General features: G+C 36.7%; 1 protein-coding gene across 1 annotated transcript; it reads right to left on the bottom strand.

Annotated features, from left to right (window-relative positions):
- Window positions 1-4,021: 4,021 nt before the first annotated feature.
- Window positions 4,022-4,837, bottom strand: LOC114183655 (kunitz-type trypsin inhibitor KTI1-like). Its single transcript, XM_028070743.2, has one exon. It carries the CDS (start codon window positions 4,774-4,776, stop codon window positions 4,150-4,152), a length of 627 nt encoding a protein of 208 aa, XP_027926544.1. The 5' UTR covers window positions 4,777-4,837; the 3' UTR covers window positions 4,022-4,149.
- Window positions 4,838-24,444: the final 19,607 nt, after the last annotated feature.

The following is a 24,444-nucleotide window of genomic DNA, read 5'->3' as shown; positions in this document are numbered from 1 at the left end:
GGTGCAGTCGCACGACCTCTGTTGCGGTGATGGTGGCTTTCTGCAGCGGCGGAGATCTCGACGATGGTTCCTCTAGTGGAGCGCGATGGCGATCTCGTGAAAGGTTCTACCATGGTGGATCGCGTCGCTGCGTTCCAGATCTGGTGCCCTATTTTCGCGTCGCTATGGTGGCCGGTGTTGTCGTTAGGGTTCATCATCGGTTAGAATGGGTGCGGCATAGATGGGTGGTGATGTTTGTTTTGTTCATGCGTGAGGTGAAAGGGAGAGGGGATCCAGGAGACTAGCGAGACGCAAAGAGAGATGGAGAAGATGCAGCAGCGCACGAGGAAGAAGTAGAGGAGTTCGCGTTTTTGTGCCCTAATTAAACTATATGGCCTCGGTTCAATTAATAACCGAGGCATATAGCCTTATTTGACCCCGGCTCAGTGCCACCTGAGGCCAAAGACGTAACGGCTAGTGGCCTTTTTGAAATTTCTAGCCACGTTTTTGGCTTCGGGTCTGTTCAACCGAAGCATATAAGCACCTTTTGGCACAGGATTTTTTTTAACCGAAGCCTATAACCCCTTTTAGCTTTAGGTTTTTCTTGAACCGAGGCATAAAAGTTGTCTGAAATTGCAAAAATGCCACCGCGCCGTTATATGCTTCAGTTCCTTGCCAACCGAGGCCTATAAGGCGAGGTAAAAATGCAATTCTGCACTAGTGATCTTATCAACAATGCTTGGCTAATGAGCTGGAAATCTCTTGGATGGTACCTTTCATTAAGTACTAGAAAGAAGGTATCACCCTTAGAAGAAGTAGAAAAGGGGTGGGCCAGGAAAGTTGCAAAGTTTTTTATGGTTGGTGATTATTTGTCTAGAAAAGGGTATTTGACACCACTTATTAAGTGTATCAACCCTAAACAAGGCCAATACATAATGAAAGAGTTTCATGAGGGGATATACATATACAATTCTAGAGCAAGGACAATGGCCATGAAACTGTTAAAAGTCAGGTATTATTGGCCAACGATACGAGAAGATTGTGTCACCTTTATAAAGAAATGCATTCCATGCTAACAACATTGCAACCTTCTTCATCAAAAGTTGAAAGAATTGTACAATATGAATTCACCATGGCCATTTGCATTATGAGGGTGAACATCATTGCACCCTGCGCCTCTTGGGAAAGGGCAAGTTAAGTTTCTATTGGTAGCAATAGACTACTTTACCAAATGGATAAAGGCCGTCGGAACCATAACATCCCAGCAAGTGCAAAAACTCATGTTGAGGAACATCATTTGCCAATATAAGATCACTCACACCATCGTAATGGATAATGGAAGACAATTTATAGATAAAGGCTTGTGGGATATGCAACCCGATGCGAATATATTAGGCATGACAAACTAAGTAGCCTGGCCAGCCTAGCCCATTGTAGCCTGGCCGCCTAGCTCGCTAGTGTGGTAGGCGAACTCGCCTTGCTAGCGAACCTGTTTTTTTTTTGTTTAAAATTAAAATAATTAAAAATTAATAATTTTTTATTTATATAAACAAATTTATAAATATATAAAAAATTTATAAACAAAAATTTAAAAAAAAAGTTAAAAGAAAATTAAAAAAATTAGAAATTAATATATATATATATATATATATATATATATATATATATATATATATATATATATATATATATATATATGGTCAAGTATAGTTTTAGTCTTTGAACTTTGACCAAAAATTGAAATTCATACCTGTTTGAAACTTCGATACATTTTGGTCCATAAACCTTAAAAATAAATGAATATAGTCCTTTTAACTCAATCACGTTAACTTTTTTTGACATGTCGAAGATGTTTTATGTTAGTATTAGAGTTGCTTACACCGTTTGACACATTCCCGGTTCAATATCTGTTGGGAAATGCCTTCGACACCTAAAAAATTTGAACGTAATTGGGTTAAAAGGAATATATTCATTCATTTTTAAAGTTTAGGGACCAAAATATATTGAAGTTTCAAACAGGGATGAATTCCAATATATATATATATATATATATATATATATATCATTTAAGTGTATCCAATATCCCACCTTACTTATGAGTTGAGATCAAGGACAATTTAAATACATCTTCCTCCTTTAACCTTCTGAAGTGCTTTTTAAGGACAATATCATGATAGAGTTATAGGCTCCAAAGCGAACAATACCCTAGAAACAGTAATTGATCGTAGTGATGACATCTCATCGAAATTGGGACAGGAACATTGGTGTTGTCTGTGGGAAATGAAAAATGATTTCCCTTAGCCCTCTATTGGTGATGAATTCGCATTCCTTTTAAACCTTGACTAGAGGCGTTATGTTTTGGTACACCCAATAATCCCACTTCCAGAGGCGGAACTACATGGTGACAGGGGAGCCATGGCTCCCCCAATTTTTTTTTTTGAATTTTTTTTATGTATATTTATATATTTTTAAAATTATATTTATATATTATTTATATTAAGTTTATATAATGGAAAATAATAGTAAAAGATAAAATAAAAAAAATTAATGGAGACATTGATTTATAAAAGAGATTAGGGTTTTTTTTTCTGGCTATAAGATCTTTCTACCATGTAAATTATCATGAAAGTGTGTGAAGAGAAATAAATACAAAGAGATAGATTGGGAAATAGAGGTTGGGAAACACATAGATTGAGATTGAAGTATATTTTCTTGCATGATCTCTCACATATCAAGGTTAGTATCTTATTATGATTTATGTATGTTAAATTTATGATTCTTTTTAGGATGTTTCTCCCAAATTAATATAAACCCTAATTATGATTTCATGGATTCTTTTATGAAATTTGTATGAACCCTAATAATAATTTTCCCAAATTATTATAATCCTTAATTATGAAATTTAGGGATTTTGTGTTTTTCGCTGGCTATGGTAAATTTTTTTTAAAGTTTTGAATTTATACAATGTTGCTTATTTAATTAAAGTGGTATGAGTTTTTTTATGTTTTGCATTGTGATAATTGTGATTTGTGAATATAAATTTTATTTTTTCTAAATAGACGAGAGGTGATAAATTTATATTAAAAAGATTATGATAAAAAGTAAAAAAATTGATTCCTTTTTTTTAAAGAGGAAGGTTTGTGATAAAGATGAAAATAAATGCATTTACGTTAACTAAACTTGAGAAATTTCATGAGAACCAAGAATTCAAGACAATAAAAAACAAATCTTTAAAGTTCTTAGAGTTATATACAATGAATTTAAAAATTCATTAGAATGCGATCCGGGAAAAACGGTCTCAAATGTGACAATACCACCAAATCAAATTGATGAGGTTATCTAAAATGGTATTCATGGTTTGGTATCATGATATAATAGCATGATATAATAACGAATGATAGTAATATTTTTTTGAATTCTACTATTATGTGTACTTGTTTTAAGCAGAGGAAATGAAAAAAAAAAGATGAAGAACTTTTTTTCTAACTAAAAAAAAACTTATATATAACAAAACTAATTTGGCACCCTTACATTTTTTATTCAAGTTCCGTCACTGCCCACATCGCTTAGGAGTCGAGGTCAAAAACAATTTAAATACAATTTTCTCCTTCAACTCTCTGAAGTGCCTTTTAAGTATAAAATCGTGACAGATTTACAGAATTCAAAGCGAACAATACCTTAAATACAGTAATTGATCCCAACGATGCTATCTCATTAGACTTACCTGACCCAAATTAATACTATTATCATTATTACTATTGTTGCCAAGCCCAAAGTAGCCCAATAAACCTTAAGATCTAAATATGAGGTCCTCATGAAATGGCAACCTCCCCAAAATAGAGGATGGATGATATTTCAAGTAATATCTAAAGATAAAGATATAGTACCAACAAAACCCATCCAATGATTTTTTATTATATTTTGTTTCCCGGTATTTGTTATTATTTTGTTATGTGATAAGTCCAAGAAGACCTATAATTACATGATAACATAGGAAGTACACTAATCTAATATTCATTTTATACTCTCATACTCACAAAAATACTCTTTACTAACTTAAGTTTATTTAGTCATGCAACAGTTTATTACAACAAAGTGCTTCCATTATTCTTGTCTCTCATTAAGAGAAACTAACTACACATCGCATGACTTTTTAGGGGCATTGGTAGTTCACGCAGTTGCTTGTGTAATTGCAGTTTCAGATGATCCGTAAACTCTCTGAAACTGGATCCACATGGCAGCGTTCTCATCCTGAGCCACCACCAAAACCCTGTTTCTACTAGAATCAATATCAACTCCAACATAGCCACAATAACCATTCTCAGGACAGAACAAGAGGTTGTAGCCTCCAATTTCAACCGGAACGCTCTTAATTTTAAACCAACCGGCTACTGTGTTGTCGTACCCATTAAGTTTAACAGGGTGACGATCTCCCTCACCCCTCACAACAGTCCACTTAGATGGAGTGGGAGCACACGGAGGTACAAAAGTGAACCCAATGTCCAAATTAAAGTTTTCTTTTATGAAAAGGAATTTGATTGGAGATGAAATTTGTACCGGTAGGCCGTTAGAGAAAGGACTAGGAAGCTGGATAACAGATAAAGGGCAAGTTTCGTTTCCGGTTGCTGCGAATTGTACTCCACCACCATTTCCGGTTATTATAACTGGCCTTATAAAGTATTTGCCACCATTTCGAAGAGGATTACCATCAGTGTCGACCAGATCAGCGTTGGCTGAAGGAAGGTACGAGGTGAAGACACAAAGCAGAAAGAGAGAGAACAAGGTCGAAAACTTCATTTCTTGGGTTGGGAAGGTCTCGAAGGCTTATCTTGAGTTTGGGTGAACAAACAATGTAAGAAATTAATATCTATTTAAAGACGTCCTAGGATAAAAACAGGGACCATCTCAAGATATCTCAAAATTAATTTCTAGTCCACACATCAGATTGTGCTGGGGATAAGCTTCTCTCAAAGTTTAATCATGGGAATGAATCAGAGTTTTTGATGAATAATTTTACAATTAGATAAGAATAATTCGAATCAGACAAAGATTTTCTTAAAATAAATTTTTCCTATCTAAATAATTTGTTAAAAGTATGTTTTTAAGTTTAGTTCAATTGTACTTTAAATTTATTTCACCTTTGAGATTGACTAAAAACATGGATAGTAGTGAAATTGATTTGATAAACAACACTAGTACTGTTTAGGGGAGGCTATATCATATCTATATTCATAGAAGTAAGATGACAACTTAGATGACAAATAAACTTGTTTATGTGGGTATTGTCTCCATCCGTTCCCGTTTTGACGGAAAATTCTCGACTGGGAATGAGTATGTGTATGAGTATAAGTATAGGAAATTTCCAACTTTTTCAATTGGGTATGGGATGTGAATGATGATGTACATATTCTTGCTATAATAACCGTCCATGCCATCACTAGTGCAGAATTCCCATTTTACCTCGCCTTATATGCCTCGGTTGGCCAGGAACCGAAGCATATAATGGCACGGTGGCATTTTTGCAATTAGAGGCAACTTTTAGGCCTCGGTTCTCCAAATACCCGAAGCCAAAGAGGGTATAGGCCCCGGTTCACTCAAAACCGGTGCCAAAGAGGGGTATAGGCCTCGGTCCAATATGATCCAAAGCCAAAAAGTGGCTGGAAGTCAGGGTATAGGCCTCGGTTCAAGGAGACCCGGTGCCAAAAGGAGGTCAATGGCTTCGGTTCCTCTAACAACCGAAGCCATAGGGTTTATTTAGGGTTCGAAATTTTCGAACCCTTCTTCCTCCCCGCGCCAGCGCCTTTGTAATTCCACTCTCTCTTTCTCTCCGCAGAGCCACCTCAACTTCTTCTTCGAACACATAGACCACTCCCAAGTCCGGATTCGTCGCCCACAAGATCTCGCAGAAAGAAGAAGAAAACTGACCATCGACGACGGTATCCTGAGCCTCGCGTACAACGAGCACGGTGTGTGAGGCGACTTTGGGAGCGGAGGCTGCCACGAGTCGTAGAGTCTGAGGCCGATGCATTGCGGGAGCTTGGCGGAGGTGGGGCGAGCGGCGACGGAAGAGGAGACGGCGGAAGGGAGGCCAATGAGGACGAGAGAGTCGAAGAGTGTGGCCATGGTGGAAGAGTACAGGGCATGGTTATACTTCTGCTTTTCCAGCTAAACTCATCTGGGCACCGATCAAAGTGTAAACTTTCTTCGATTTCAACCATGTTTTTACGCTTTCAAATGCTGGGTGTCTGATTGGAACGCTCACCGACGGTGATCTTCGTCGCACTCTCCGAGCCAGTGGGGAAGCCATTTTAAAAAAAAAATATTTATCACCTATGGCTTCGGTCCTAACTGACCCGAGGCATAAAACTGAGTCTATGGCTTCGGGTGATAACCGAGGCCAAAAGGTACACCTTTTGGCCTTGCCCCAATATGCCTCGGTTCCAAACCCGAGGCAAAATGCGAAAAATAACCGGGGCAGAAAGCCCTTTCTGCACTGGTGCATATCTCCATTCTCACTTAAATTATTAAAATATTTACAATTAATTAAGTAACCTTTTATATATATATATATATATATATATATATATATATATATATTATTTCTTTTAATTATTTGGTTCGTCATGTACTTTCTATTTTTTATTTTTTCTAATTATTTAGTTTGTGATGAACTCATTCACATCTCCAATATATTTTTTATCTTATCATAACCTTTATGTAATTATGTTAAAATTATGTATGTCAATTAAAAATTGTTATGTTTCACATTTGAATATTCCTATTATTTTTTAATATTTTTATTTATTGTATATTTTTCTTTTTCACATGAGAATGTTTAATATTCTCAATTTAAGTGTTTAATAGCATAAATCTTTCATTTATTAGGTAATATAAAAAAAATCTTTACTTATTATTATTAATTTTTGTTTCATTTGAAGAACTCTTTTATTTCGCTAAAATAATTTTTGTTATTTCTCAATCATTGAGTATATATATTGAAATTTGAAAAGGTTTTTTAGATCTCTAAGGTATTTTTCATCTTATCATACTATTAATTATACATTTGTTTTTCTTTGTGCCATTTCTTTCAATAGTCTCTCTAATTATTTATGAGATACACATTTGTTAATTTTTTGATATTTTTATTTGTTGTTTATTGTAACGTCCCATTTAATTTATAAACACAATTAAAGGAGACACCACACATAAGATAGTATAACAACGCAGTCCTGGGGTTCTCAACATCACCCCTACAAAACTAGGTACATCACGATGCCAACAAAAGCAGGATAATGGTTTAACTAAAAGTTTACAATCTAATAACCACGAATACAGGGACCACAGCCCTAAAGAAAGCATGAAGGAAATAAGTATAAGATCCAGCCCAGATGGCTGAGTAGCGGAATCGCCATTCCCTTGTTGACCACGAGAACCTCGCCCATCTGCTCCCATCAACCAAGTTGATGATCATCGCAAGAAAGAACAGCCACATACAACACAACCATGCAACAAAATGGGTAAGCTAGAGCCAACAACATATCCATCATACAGTCAAATATATGTTCATAATCTCATATCCATATAACAACCAAACATGTTATGACTCTTCATTCAATACACTACGACTCGACTCGACTCATCCAGATACGTATAACTTAGTCGGATTCAGCGGATGCTTGCACTTGTGGTGGATACCCCTGCTCGACCCTAAGCTGCTCATCTCCGAGCTATGTGTTACAAGTGTTACAATGAATCAAATCTCCCTCACCACAAGGTTAGCCCTTAATGAATTTCAGGCCTCCTACTACTCTCACCACAGAAGTCAGTCCGCTCTAAGTGAGACTAACTGGCCCCTTAGACTGTCAGGATGCAGTCCTTACCTTGAATCCTTACCTAGTTATACAGATGGGGCACCACCATGGACACCCACTAATAGGGGCCATGGAATTACGTCCCGACCACTGAAGCGTAGCCCCGGAGGTCTCACCTAGAGACCCCCAAGGAATTACACGCTGACACGGATCAACGTTCATAAAACAGTAGTAGGAGAACATCAAAATCATGTTTACAATTCCATACCAATCCCTAAGATTTATTCCTCAGACGCATCACATTTTGAATCCATACCGATGATCATCACCATCCCATGAGTCAAGGGTCTCATCTCATGTCAATACCATGTTCCTTTAGTTCTAAAAACGCTCATGCATCTCACATGCCAAGCTCCCACAACATCCATCATTCATCATTCATGAATCAGGTCACGCATACATAGAAATCCATCATATATATATGCACATACATCTCGACATACAAGCATACCCAAGCAACTACCACACATCCCAAGGCAACAATCAACCAAACCACACGTTGTTTCGCCCAGCCCCTCGCTCAAGCAGAAGTGCCTCGCTCAGGCGAGACAGTCTCGCTCAGACGAGTCCCCCTCCGCTCAAGCGAGGGCTCGAAACAAGGAAACAGGAACCACTGCGGGATCTCGCTTAGGCGAGATCCCTCTCGCCTGGGCGAGTGGTTCGCTCGCTCAAAATGTCGAGCAAGTCACTTGGGCGACTTATCGCGAAAAAGAGGTGGGCGAGCCTTCGTCAGACTCGCTTAGGCGAGCCCGACTCGCCTGGGCGAGATTAATAGTTCTCGCTCTGGTTCACCTGCAACAGATGCATTATTCCAAACCAACGAATCATGCCAAGAACTCCACACATCCAAAACAATGATTCATTCATCCAACAACAACCAATCTGAAGAAAACAGTCCACAAACAATATAACTCGAACCCTAACTTCCCGTACCTGGTTTTTCTACAGCTTTGACACTCGAACAGTGAAGATCAATAGCTCACGGGATAGTTTTGCGAGCTGAAAACAGTGGCAGGTTCCGAACACGAGTTCATTAGGGAACTCTAACTGAGAACATACGGGACACAAAAGAACATGGGGTCTGAGTTAGGAAGAACTTACGTGGAACGGAAGAACGAGGCTGAGCTTGCAAATGCTATGACGACTCCAAACCCTAGCAGAGCTCTCTCTCACGGAGTAGAAGGGTGACGGCTGATTTCTGAAAGAGTGAAAGTAGGTGTGGGATTCGGGCAACATGAAAGGCTTTTATCCTATGGGCTGGCCTTTAGGCCCATTACTGTAGGGCAACCCTTAAAAGGAAGCAGAAAAAGAAAGGGGGCCTTACATTTATTTTCATTATGTAGAATACTATTTCGATACATTTTATCTAATTATTTTATATTTTCTAACTCATTATCAATTATACTGTAATTTTTTTACTATAGTTCTATAAATAACTTTTATTTACTACAATAAAAAAATTTAATGTAATTGCCATGAATTTTTTTTATCACCATTCAACATATATTAGAGTTTAAAAGATACAAGATCTATGTTAAAATTTTATTATGATGATAATTATTTGTTCTTTGCGTCATTTTTATCAAATGATGCATTATAATTTTTATTAGTGTATAAAAAAGAGATTCATTAGAATAAAAAAAATTGAAAGTAAAAAAAAAAATTTAAAATATATTTTAATTTGAATATTTTTTTTCCTTTTATATTTTTCTTAAAAATATTTTTTAATTTTATCAATAAGGTTTTATTAATGTTTGCAAAATTAATAAATGTTTTGGTTCTTTTCAAATTTTATTTGGTATTCTAATCTAAAATGTAAACAATTATAATTTATTTCAAAGTATTGATATCGAAGAAACAATCATCCTCCTAATATTGAATATTTGATAATATTATGTTTCCTTTACCGTAATTTTTTTATTATTTTATAAAAATTAATTAAAATTAATATTAAAGTAGTAAGAAAACAGGTACGAGTATGGGTATGAGATTATAGTTGTTACCGATGGGGATGAGGATGTGACAAAAGTTTGATATCCCTTGGATTTGGTATGGGGATAAGAATGAATTTTTTCTATAGGGATGTCAAAGGGGCGGGTAAGGTACGGGTAGTAGTTCCCCCGTACCCTACCCGTTGGATAAATATTTGCCCCGTACCCGTACCCACATCCATCGGGTATCCGTTATGCGGTTACCCGTCTATGTTTTTTATATCTACGGGTATCCACGGGTACCCACGGGTATTTATAAAATTATTTAAAAAATAAATATTTAATCATAAATTCAAATAAAATAAAATAAAATATATCACTGTCATAAATTTTAGATAAAGTTCAAACAAACTCAAGTTCATACACGTCCAAATAATTATAAAAATCAATATAAAATGACGTTCAACACAATGGAAATTCTTTAATTAGTGTTTTGATCAACAAGTCCACTTTCTTCGATTGATTCTTGAAAAATAATCAAATAATAAACCCTAACTACCACGTGCCAAGAATTCTTATTTTGACTTCATCATTTGACAACAAGCATACCATAAACATCACTGTCTATATAGGCTTTGATGTATATGCCCAATTTCAAAGAAGGGAAAGAGAAGAATGTCAAGGGGTGTACTTGGAAGAAGACAACATACCAATACTTAAAGCTGGAAGAATGAAAATAAAAGAAGATAAGATGTGCAGCTTAGAAAATATTAGATCAGAATGTTTTTTACTAATATATATATATATATATATATATATATATATACATATATATATAAGGGTATTTTTGTGAATTAAAGTTTAGCGGGTACGGGTATCCACGGGTACGGATACTATGATATCCATACCCGCCCCATTAACATGCGGGTATCAAAAATACCCGTACCCGCGGGTAGCGGGTATCCATTTCTAATATTCATTTCCTACCCATTGTAGGTTTTATCCGCGGATACCTGTGGGTACGGATATTTTTGGCATCCCTACTCACCACGGTAGTTTGATTCCATATTGAACCTTTTTTAGTTTAAACAAGCATCTTTAAAACCTAGACGTTGTTCAAAAAAATCTTCCTCCACAACAAAAGATATTTAGAAAGACACTTTTATCCATTTAGCATAGTTATATATTCTTAATGCACCAAAGGCTAATAATTAATATCTTGTTAGCTGTAGATGTAGCCAAACTTTCAACAAAGCGATTTCTTCCTGTTGATTGTAGTCTTCTACAGCTAATCTAGATATATTTCTTACCACTTTTTCATCATTAGCCAACTTGTTTTCAGTGAACTAGTATAATGATAAGTATATAGAATATATTAATTGCCACATAAATTTGATACATATGATACTTTAATTAATCATATTTTCTAAGTAAATCGTCACTTTTAGGTTATAATTACAAAATCAGGTAGTAAGAAGCATAAACTTAGGAAAATGATGAATTTAAGATGATTTACTGTAATTTCTCAAAGAATTAAATGATGATGTAGTTGGGAAAATATTTTGTGGTTTGATTTGTGTTTATTGTTTTGATGGATCGACAAAAACCTCTAAACTTTTGCTTTACACTCTCGTTTAGCATTGCCTAAGTGTCTCGCAACTCTAGGACAATTTTTTTTCTTTATGAGTTTTCAATCCAAGGCTATTATGAAGATCCAATCAACAAAAATTGATCAAAAGGCTAAACAATCAGGTTTAAGGGGATGTGTACAAGGTGGTTTATGTTTTGGCTAAGTGGTTGAAATCAAGAATGGCCTATATCATATCCAAAATGTAAATCAAATTAATCAGCTAAAAAAGAAACAATGCAATACATGAGTGCATCATATAATGAAGGAATCAAGGCTCAAATCTAACATGGGTACTATACTACACCTAGGCGACCTAGCCTGACTACAACCATGACATCCGCCTACATAGCCCCTTAATGACTCAAACTATGATAATGTATGTGGAACAATCACTAGTAAGCGGCCTAAGCCGCCAACTTGAGCAAATGGAATAAGAACTTGATAAAACTAAACACTACCAACCAGAATCATAGGGCCCTCACCAACCAGACCGTGGGACCTAGACTTGGCCCAAGCCCAGCTACGGCCCAATCAAAAGCCTAGCCCATGACGTGGCCAGACATAATTAATAATCTATAAATACGCATGGCCAAGATGCAACAAGAGCTAGCTGATTTGAAAAAGCACAGTGCTGATGAAATGGAGGCACTCAGACAGGAAAACTCACATCTAAGGAGGAAGATTGAGGCCGATCCCACCCAAAAGGGAAAAGCCAAGGAAACATCCGAAGCCGCCAAGTCCCCAGCTTTCCAACCTAGTGAAGAAGAAAGTGAGTACAATCCTACTCAACACACTTTCACCACCACTCAACAGATTCCCGTCATCTCAACCCATCACACACACTTCCATCCCACCCTCCCAAGACACCCTGCAACACCTACCCCTGTTGCTACCCTCCCCACCGCCCACATCCCACCTCACAACTTCACATCAACCTTTCCTACCCTCATCCACCATCCCATTCTACCTCACCCGCTACCATCCCCACAACCCAAGTGTTGTCACCCTTTTATTGATTTCATCGCCAACACCCCTCTCTTTGCCCAGTGGGAGCCTTTCACACTGGACCGTTACATGGGTGAGACAGATCCAGACGAGCACCTCAAAGCATACATCACCCTTGTCGCCCTCTACACTTCTCAGGATGCTATTTTTTGCAAAGCCTTTCCAATCACCCTGAAAGGCCCCGCCCTCAAATGGGTTACCACTCTACCTCCATACTCAATCGACTGCTTCAACACCCTCTCCCACATCTTCACTACTCACTTCGTCGACAGCCGCCCACATCAAACCACAACCATTTCTCTTCTCGGCGTCAGACAAGAACAAGACGAGACAATGCGAACCTTCATAGACCACTTCAATAAGGTTGCCTTCCGCACACAACAGCTTAACTAAGAGATGATACTTCAATGTATGACACTCATTCTCTAACCCGGCCCCTTCGCCAATAACATCTACCTACACCCACCCGCTTTCATGCATGAACTGAAGCGCCGTGCCGCAGAATACATCCGCATGGAAGAGATGCAAACTCTCCACACAAAATTCTGCAACGACTACACACCCTCCGCGGCCACCCCTCCTAAACCACCTTCACGACCTAATCATAGACCCAGGGAATCTCGCCAACCTCGCTTCACCAGATACGCACCCTTAAATGTTTCTAGATCCCGCCTCCTTGATGAAGCTCTTCAAGCCGACCTAATCTTACCACCTCGCACGACGTCCAATCCTCCCAACGTCGACATGACCAAATACTGCCACTATCACCATAACAATGGCCATACCACAGACGTTTGCAAAGCACTCCAAGACAAGATTGAAGAATTGGTTCGTGCTGACCATTTTCGCTGCTTCATCCAAAAAGACGACCACCCTCCACGATCTGATCATCGACATCCTCCCCGCGATTCTCGCCATGACAAACGTCCTAATAAACTCACTACCCGTGACCCCCAACCTGCCCGCACTGATGTTGCTCCGACCGACCCCCACTACGCGACACTATTAACATCATCTCTGGCGGCTACGCTAGTGGAGGATCCACCTCCTCAACTAGAGTAGGCCGGGATGCACGCCTCGAGCCTATTGATGAAACTTTACCCCTAAAGCTCCCTAATGAACGCACCCTCAAAATGGGCACCGATCTTTAACACGACCAGCGTGAAATACTCACACCTACCCTCATCAATAACACCGAGCTCTTTGCCTGGTCTGTCGCTGACTTACCCGGCGTTGACCCACAAGTTGCAGTCCACAAACTTTCCATATACAAAGAAGCCAGATATGTTTCTCAGAAGAAACAGAAGCTTGGTGAAGAACGTCGACTAACAGCCAAGGTCGAAGCCGACAAGTTACTCAACGCAAGTTTCATCAAAGAAGCCCACTACACCACCTGGCTCTCCAATGTTGTTCTAGTAAAAAAAGCTAACGGTAAATGGCAAATGTGTGTTGATTACACAGATCTCAATAAGGCCTGCCCCAGGGACGCCTACCCCTTTACCCAACATTGACCGGCTAGTTGACGGTGCTGCCGGCAACAAGGTCCTCAGTTTCCTAGATGCATATTTCGGATACAATCAGATACCAATGGCCACAGCTGACATGAACAAGATCGCCTTCATCACAGACGACACTAACTTCTTTTATAAAGTTATGCCTTTCGGTCTCAAAAACGCAGGAGCAACTTACTAACGACTGATGGATAAAGTCTTCAACCATATAATGGGCAAATGTGTCGAAGTATACGTCGACGACATGGTTGTCAAATCCCCAAGTCATCACCAACAAGCTCAAGACTTATCCGCAATGTTTTCTGTGTTACGACAATACAACATCCGCCTCAACCCCGAAAAATGTGTCTTCGACGTCGATCGTGGCAAGTTCCTCAGTTTCATGCTGACACAACGCGACATAGAAGTTAACCCTGAAAAATGTAATGCCATAATTGAGATGCGAAGTCCCAACAATGTCAAAGAGGTACAACGCCTCATCGATCGTGTAACCGCCATATCATGTTTCCTTCCCAAACTAGCTGAGCAAACCCAACCCATCATTCAACTACTCAATAAATTTATGAAGTTTTCATGGAACGACGAATGTGAGCAAGTTTTTCAGAACCTCAAAAACACCCTAACATCACCACCCATCCTCCATAAGCTGAACACTCATCAACCCCTCCTTGTCTACATCACCGCCACGGATCACACCGTAAGCGTCGCGCTAATTTAGGAGGTCGATGACACTTAACATCTTGTATACTTCGTCAGTCGAACCTTGCAGGATCCCGAAACCAGATACTAAATGGTGGAAAAATTAGCCCTATCCCTGGTCCACGCAGCACGACGCTTATGCCCCTATATCCAAAACCACAACATCATTGTCAAAACTGATTACCCTATCCAGAAGATACTCCAAAAGTCAGACCTTGTCGGACGCATGTCGTCATGGGCCGTAGAATTGTCCGAGTTGAACATGTGCTACGAACCCCACGACCCCATCAAAGCTCAATGCCTCCTCAACTTCGTCAACGACTTGAAACGCACCCCCGAAGAAGACCAGTGGACACTTTACATTGATGGTTCTTCAAACCCAAAGGGGGCAAGAGTTGATATCGTCCTGGAAGGCCCCAATGACATCCTCATCGAAAAATCCCTCCATTTCACCTTCAGAACATCCAACAACCAAGCTAAATACAAAGCCATCCTCGCCGGCTTATCCCTCGCCTGCGAAGTCGACGTCAAAATGCTTACATGCAAAAGCAATTCTAAATTCACAGTAGGCCATCTAAATGACGAATTCCAAATCAAAGACACTACCCTCCTACAATATTACCACCTAGTCCGAAACGTCATCCAATATGCTTTTGAACGAGTATGCATCCAACACATCCCAGATCCAAAAATGTCAGGGCCGACATATTATCTAAACTAGCCAACACTAAGCTAAAGAGTCGACACAGATCCCTCTTACAACAAACACTATCCGCACCTTTCACAACAAACACTTGCCTTAACCTAACCCAAAACCAAGCCGACAATTGGACAACTCCCTACATCTAGTACCTTCGAACCGGTAACCCCCCACCTGATGCCAACAAGAGTTGGCTTGCTAAAGCCGTCAGGTATACAATGATAGGTGATGACTTATACAAGCAAGGATACGACCAACGACTCCTCAAATGTGTCACAGTCGAACAAGCCTAATACATCATAAAAGAATTACATGAAGGCATATGCGGATATCATTCTGGCGCACGAACCATGACCACTAGAATCCTTCGCACCGGTTACTTTTTACCCACCATGGAGGTAGATTTCCACACCTTTGTCAAAAAGTGCATACCCTGCCAAAAGCATGGTAACCTCATCCACCAGAAGCAAGAACAGCTCCACGCCATACTTTCCCCATGGCTTTTTGCAAAATGGGGAATGGACATCCTCGGCCCATTTTCCTCAAGAAAAGGCCAAGTAAAATTCATCATAGTAGCCATCGACTACTTCACCAAGTGGAGAGAAGCCAAACCACTAGCCACCATTACGACCCAACAAGTCCAGCAGTTCGTCTGGAAAGATATCATATGTCGATATGGCGTCCCACATACGATCATAACTAACAATGGCTGGCAATTCATAGACAAAGAGCTCGCTAAGTTCTCGTTGGCCTCGACATCAAACATGTAACCAGCTCTGTCGAGCATTCGCAAACCAATGGGCAGGCCGAGGCAGCCAACAAAGTCATACTAGTAGAGTTGCGCAAACGGTTAGATAGCACTAAAGGACGATGGCCAGAAGAATTAGTGGAAGTACTGTGGGCATACAGGTGTACCCGCCAATTAGCAACAAACGAATCCACTTTCAGTCTAGTATACGGTATAGAGGCTATGATACCGGTAGAAATTGGTGAACCATCTCTGGGTCGAGGACTATACAATCTGAAGCAAAACAATCAAAAAATGTACACCCACCTCAACCTCCTATCTGAATTAAGAGAGAAAGCTCAAATACGCAACTTAGCAGCTACACCGAGAGCGGCTAGAAAGAATAACGCGAATTTATGCCCGTGATCATTTGCCACAGGAGATCTAGTTTGGAGAATGGCCAACAGCGTGAGAAAGAACGATGCCAAATTCTCTGCTAATTAGGACGACCCATACCGAATACGCGAGGATGCCGGGGGTGTCTCATCTCAAATTTTACTTCAGCTATAATACTTACTGTACCGAATACTTGTAACCCTGGGTGTACTTTTTTTCCTCACCTAGCATTTTTCCCTAAGGAGGATTTTGGCCAGGGAGTTTTTAACGAGGCACCCCAAAAATTATGAATAAAGCAAAGAGTTCTTGATTACATGTTCATCTCTTCATCCACCCTTAACTTGTTTTCAATTCGCTTAAGTTCCCCATCTTTACCACCAGTAAGCGGATTGGGTCGAACACCCTTAACTTGTTTTCAATTCGCTTAAGTTCCCCATCTTTACCACCAGTAAGCGGATTGGGTCGAACACCCTTAACTTGTTTTCAATTCGCTTAAGTTCCCCACCCTTACCACAATTAAGCGACTTGGGTCAAACACCCTAAACTTGTTTTCAATTCGCTTAAGTTCCCCACCCTTACCACAAGTAAGCGACCTGGGTCAAACACCCTTAACTTGTTTTCAATTCGCTTAAGTTCCCCCCTTACCACAAGTAAGCGGCCTGGGTCGAATACCCTTAACTTGTTTTCAATTCGCTTAAGTTCCACACCCTTACCACAAGTAAGCGGCCATGGTCGAACACCCTTAACATGTTTTTAATTCGCTTAAGTTCCCCACCCTTACCACAAATAAACGGCCTAGGTCGAATACCTTTAACTTACAAACATTAAAACAATCGCACTCCAAAAGCCTTAAACTACTTCCCAAATTAAAACGGACTATAACCAAAAATGGCCTACGTCAAACATCCTATCGGCATCACACAACAACAAACATACCAAGAAAAACCATCACATTAACAGTAAAGTAGATAATATAGGGATTGGCAAAATAGTAAACAATGTACGGATTAATACAGACTTAGAATCACAATCAAATTGAAAATATTCGAACTTCAATCCTAAGCCGCCCCCTATTCGGCATCCTTCGCATCCACACCATCATCAGGATTGGCATATGCTTTCTCCGCCTTTGCCAACTTCCCTTCATCCCCCTGAGAACTCGTTTCCACTTCATCCACGAGCATGCCGTCAACCACGTCCTTATTCACATCAAATCTAACATCACCAACATCAACATCCTTGTAAAAGAAAGCCGCTTGCCGCAATATCTTCATATCTTCATCAAGTCTTCATATCTTAATCAATTGATCGTAACTACATCACGTCCCTATGCAATATCTTCATCAAATCTTCATGCACCAAATTCATTTATGCTAATAGACACAATTTTAATATTGAGAAAAATATTAGAAAACAAAAATTCTTTTACTAAAGATTACATGCCTTGAAATGTAAAATTTCCCAATATAATTAAGAGATTTATAACCTTTAAAGAGTTCGATGTATCCAAAAAAACACACATTTAGTGGCGTGGAATTGGAATTTATTACTCTAGTATGGTCTAGGATAAAGAAAGCAACTACATTCAAAGGTTCTTAGAAGAGAGTAATCTGAAATTTTGTCAAAAAGTTTTTGCATTAGTGAAATTCAATGAAGAACAGGAGTAGGTAACCTATTAATTAGATAAACCATCTTCAAGCTTCCATCTAAGCATCACTTGTTTGCTTGTTCTTCACAAAATAACCATAAGAGTAAAAAAAAAATACTTACTTTGTTATTAGTCACCAATTTTAACTTTGCATTGCCTACATGACTGATGTCAATTTTGCTTCCATTTGCAACAACAAGAGACTTCATATCATTACAGTCTTGCTTGTGTGCCAGATTTTGTTGACTATTGGAAACATGATGGCTAGCTCCAATGTCTACATACCATGAAGGATTTTCAACCACCTCTGGAGTAGCCATTAATGCACTTGAGACTTGGTTGTTGGATGAATTTGGCGTGAAACTATGATCGAATTTGTTCCAACAGATTGATGTTGTCTGACCTCTTTTATCAAAAAGTTGATACATAAGTTTATTTCCACTATTCCTTCCACCACTTCCTCGAAATCTACTTGTGCTACCTCTATTTTTGTAAGTTTGTTGTTGTAATATGAATGATTTTGCCCTCTGCCATTATTGTTTGGCTTGTTGTGATATTTGCTAGTGGTAAAGTGGGCAGTAGCATGGCTAAGATTAACACCTTCTGTTTGATATGTAATAAGTTGCTCGAATCTAGTGTCAAACAGTAATAAATGTGTTTGTAATTCAATCTAGGACACGGTCTCTTTAATAGTTAGAAGAGTGACAATTGGTGTATTTTATGTATCAAACTCACTCAAAATTTGAACTGTTAGTTCAGAGTGATAAATTGGGTTACCTGCTTCAGGAAGATTATCAACAATAGACTTCATAGTTGTCAGATATTGATCCATCTTCATTCCACCTTTTCTAGTTTTTTGTAATTCAACTTTTTCGTAGATAACCCTTGCTCTTGTATATGAACCCGAAAGTTCTTTTGTTGCATCCCACAATTCTTTCGGTGACCCATTATTCAAATTCTTGGTTTGGTATTTTAACTATGTTGCTTGGAAGGTTCTTGGCATGAATTATGGAAGGCAAGTTTATTGTCAAGAACATGGCTATCTAGTTCATGACCTCTAATGATGGGCATGATCATAGTTTCCCATAAAAGATAATTAGTTTGATTGTATTATACTGAGTGAGTATATTTTTTATTTGCAAAGAAGATAAAGGACATTGCTCGCTTGATCTTGGGTGCTTGGAGGAGTAGTCATACTTTTGGATAGAGAGATTTACCCAGGGTAGTTATGCTCCAGATACCAAACTGAAAAAATAGGAAATCTTTGTAATCTAGCACAAAACAACATTGCGATATTTTATTCAATTAATTTTAATAGAAATTAATACAAACTGTTCATTCGAAAATAAAAGCATTACTGAGTAATTAAAGACAATAAAGTGGAAAGTACTAATAAATACTAGAATAAATATCTTAAACAAATATGCACATATTTATACTAAAATTATTTAATGGTTTTAACTACCCTCAAATGAAGGAGTGTTTCTACCACACCAAGTTTGTCACCTAAGAATTGATAATGAGAATTCATTAATGCCTTCATTAGACAATATGCAATTTGATCATGTGAAGGAACAAAATTATTCATCCAAAATAAAATTTTTAACTATTATTTTTTTATTTCACAACAAAATTACATTTTTAATTAATATATAATCATAGCGTAATTAACCATGAAACATAATTCTTTTTCTTCTTTTTGCCTACTTTATTAAAATTTTATAGCATTTCTGAATAAATATTCATTAATATTGTTTACATAAATCCAAACCAATTAATATTATTTAATTTTAATAGCTTGAATCTACTATTTATATTTTTTTAATTACATACTTTAAACATTCAAAAACAAAATCATATCAAACATTTTTTATTTTTTATATTCTTTTTGATCATTTATTTCTTACAAGCTTCCCATTTTATTATTTTGAAAAAAAAAACGAAAACTGAACAAAAATCAATCGTTGTTAACCCTCAAAATTTAACTTTAATGCATATTGAAATTTGACCGTAATCAGTAAATATGTATTCACAAATAATGTTAAGAAGTTTATTTGTTTAAACTAAATTAATAGAAACCAGTATATATACAGTACTCTAAAGATATAAACTTTAATCATTGTTATATGTGTGGTGATATTTTTATTTTAGATTAAATGCATTCAGTTGACCGCTTAAAATATTAATATTTTATTTATATTTGTCTTATTTAGTTACTTAATATTTTAATATATACTATTAAAATCAACGGGCTATTTTATTAAGTGTCCAATCTCATTATATTTAGCCAAGCGACAATTTATTACAACGAAACATTAATTTAGCGCATAGATTATGTTTCTCACTCGCTGGGAGAAACCGACATGACTTTTTAGGGTTTTTATAGTAAGAGTTGTGGTTCATTCATATGAACTGTAGATAGGATGATAAAATTATTTGTTTTCATAGTATTTGAGGATAAAATTTATTTGGTAGTAAGTGATATTTTAAATGGGTATCATAGGTAAAAAATAATTAAATTATATTAAATTAATTTTTAATTTATATTTAATTTATATTATATTATACTTTATGTTTTTTTCTAATTTTATTTTAAATTCTTTTATAAAATAATCCATTTTTAAAATACGAGTATTTTTGCAATGAGTATCCGGTAGGTAGCAAAACAGGTAAAAAATCAAATTTTCTGTTGCGAATCGGATAGCAAGTAAGCAATATTTGTCTCTAACCCGACCCGATGTCATCCTAGTTGCAAATGATATTGATGAAAGTCTTTGAAATAGGAAACAAAGACTTATCTTTCGTTTAGGTGAACAAAGAATGTAGGAAACATTTATTTATATACATGGGAGTATAGAGACAAGCACCAACTTAAGATATTAACTTTTCAATAATATCATCTTCAGTTTGGGCGAAAAGAGTCTAGGAACCATCTATTTGTATACATGAAAGTATAGAGACAAACACCAAAAGATATATGTTAGATGTCTTGTTAGCCTTAGTGTGTCCTTTTCAATATATTAAAAATGGGTTTTAACATGTTAAAAGGCTTGTTATATAATTTTTGGTATAAATATATTCAATCAGTTGAATTGTTTCTCAATCGACTGATTTCACTTAAGTCAAGTAAAATCAACAGATTGTATAGACAAATCAACCTGTTGAATTCACTTAAGACCAAACTATATAAGTTGTCTTTTAGAGCGTTGAGGTACAATGTCTAGCTTTTTAGCCCGAAAAACATTCATTCATCTATGCAAAACTTTATCTTTCTGAATCACACAGATGCAAGTTGGTTGATCTTGGAGTCATTTTGGCTCGATTGAAGCTTAAAGAACTCAAGTTTGGTTAGCTAGGGAGAGTCACCTTTAGGTTTTGCAGTTCTTGTGCCTCTTGTTATGTTCCTAGTGAGATTCTAAGCCTATAAGTGTGTTTTTTACAATATCGTGCTTGAGATTTTTGTGTGAGTAAAAAGTCTTGATGTTTGAATTGTTCAAAAGTGTTAGATATTGTTTGACATTATTAAGATATTGTTAGATATTGTTAATCACAATATCAAACAATATCTCCTATTTATTCTATTTATTTTCAGTTACTCTTTTTAAATGTATCTCTCTCTATAGATTACCCTATGTGTGGTTTATACACAAGGGAGATTAATTTCAAACCCTTTTCTTCCTTCTTAACAAAAAGTGTAATCTTGGTTTGTGGTTTCTGAAACTTTTGATAATAGTGAAAACTAGGCCTAGGTTGCCCAAGTAAACTGGATGTAGCTTTGTGATTGAGTGAACTAGTATAAAAACAATGTCCAATTATGTTTCCCTTATCTTGCTAAACTTTAAAATTTTAAGAAAATCAAGCAAATCAATCTTTGTTGTATTGGCATGTGTTTCTGTGTAATCATGTAGGGTAATCCTATTAGAAATACTGTTTTGAATGAATCTTGTGTAAGAAAGCATGTTGTTTGAGTGAGATTTGCTAAATTTACATTCTACATTATTTTCCTAGTATTTTAGATTATTGTTTTCAAATTTTAATCTATTGATTCATAGAGTATGAATAGATTAACCTGATACTTTTATTTTTGATCTGTTGAAATTGTCATATCCTGCAACTTTTGCATTCGAATTTTGTGGTCTAATTGATTCAAAGAAAATGGATTTTAAGCTTTCGAAAATCTTTATATAGCCAATTCAACCTCCCCCCTTCTTGGCTTAAACTACCATTTCGTTACTAACGATTAGTATCTAGAGCAAGGTTCTTGATAGTTATTCAAGTTTGATCTTAATTTTTTTTGAAATGACTTGAAAGAAGCTTCCTTTTGCAGAAGGTGCTTCTTGTAAGACCCGAAAAAATTAAATAAATAAATAAATATTTATTTAATAAATACGAGGGCCGAAATCTGTAAGTTAATTAATGCGGAGAGAGAAGACAAGTAATAATGCTAGCTCAAGTGGTTTAAAGTACTTGGTTGTATGCCATTAGTATTATAATTTATTTAATTAATTATTTTGCATTTATGCATGAACATGTGAAGTATATTGATAAGTGTGTAGGTACTCAAAATAGTAAGAAACACAAATTGGCTTGTTGGTTGTACATTTGTTAGTTATTATGCAGATGTGGGTTCAAACCTTTCTTGGTGAAAAAATAATTTCTTTTTGAGTGTGGATCATGTGGATCAATGGGATTTCTTTTTGCGATCATGTGGATCAATGGGAGATACTCAAGAAACTATAGCCGTCAATGTGAGAAGCCAGAAGGGTGGAAAAACCATCAGGTTAATGGTAATTGAAGACTATTAACCTTGTCATTAAAATTTTTGTTTTATTCTCTTAATGAATTTTTAAGAGTGGGGAAAGAGAGGTAGAAGGAGGAAATTAAGTTGAGAAAGAAAGGGACATTGTGTGGCAGCGTAAAGGTGTAGAGAAGGCTATTGAGAAGCCATTGTGGTGTTTTCTTGGGAGCAAAAAAAGTCTTTAAAAGATCACTCGGAGTAGGAAATCCAAGTTAGAGGAGCTACACCTTCTGTCTATGATTGATTGTTTATGAGATTAATGTCAATGGATTAATGGAATGGTGAATTGTAAAATTGGGATTAAGTTTTGGTGTTAGGAGAGTTACACCTTGTATCTATGGTTATTTGTTTATATTATGAAGGTCTTGTATATGAGATAAGAAGTGTTTATCTTTGTGGTAAAAGAATGTTGGGTTTTTGGTGTGGGGGATGCTAAACCATTTTCTTGATATTACATGATTGTGTGTAGAGAAATGATTGTAAATTTATTTATGGAATTAAGGAATTGTGAAATGCATATTTGGGTTATGTTTTGGTGTAAGGAGGTCTTAAGTCTTGTTCTTGTTATGTTTGTGATTATGTATGGAGAGTTGGTTGCATTTGAAAATATAGAATTATGATGGGGTAATTTCGTTCTTATGGATGAAGATGATAAGAAATTTCTTTAATGGTTGAATTGATGGTGGTAGTGTTGTTTGTGATTAAGTTTATTGATAAGAAAATATATTTTTTTTGTATCTACGATTATTGTAAATTTTTTTGTGTGGTGAATATGAGATGAGATAGATAAAAAAAGTCACTTTGATGGTGAGGTTAAGATGTTTAATCTAATTACTTTAAATTTTGGTTTGGATGAATAAATGGGGAAATTAGGGATTTCGATCATCATCTTGTTACCATGTGAATTCATTTGAGGTTAGAGCAATGGTTGTAAATATAACTTGTTTTCCTTTGGAGTGTTAATTATGGTTGAAGTAATCATTATTGGATAATGGGTTTTTGGTTGTGGCTGCGAAATTGTTGTAACGTTCAACATGTTGGTGGTAAGTTGATTAGAAATTTTGTTTAAAGTATTTGATAAACTGAACTTATCATTTAGAAAAGTAAAGGTGAAATGTTGTACGGAATAAAAATTGTTTTGTTATTGTTCTTGAGCATTTGGGAAAATCCATGGTGTAATAGCAATTGGAGATGTTTCCTTATGATGATGAAATTATGACTTGAGTTGGAGTACTATGAATTGGTTAAAATTGGGGTCTTGGATAAAGTTAGTGGAATGAGTATGGTTCCTAAGGGTATTGTTAATTTGGATTCAAGCGTAGTAAGATTTTATGAGTTTATTAAGAATCCATCAGTTGTGTCAATGCTTGGGTGAATTCTAGTTCTTGGTTTTCCTTTATCATTTTCGAAGCTAAATCAATAGGTTGTGGTAAAATACACAAGTCACTTGTGGAACTCGCTGTTTTGACTCTTGTGCATTCAAAGCCAAATCTACACGTTGTGGGAAAATCCACTAGTCACTTGTGGAACTCGTTGTTTTGACTCTTGT

This window comes from Vigna unguiculata, chromosome 5 (assembly GCF_037176805.1).
Source record: "Vigna unguiculata cultivar grain cowpea cultivar isolate G323 ecotype 2 chromosome 5, ASM3717680v1, whole genome shotgun sequence".
In the NCBI taxonomy this organism is placed as follows: Eukaryota; Viridiplantae; Streptophyta; class Magnoliopsida; order Fabales; family Fabaceae; genus Vigna; species Vigna unguiculata.
The sequence above is the reverse complement of the archived record's forward strand: the minus strand, read 5'-3'. Positions and strand labels throughout refer to the sequence as shown.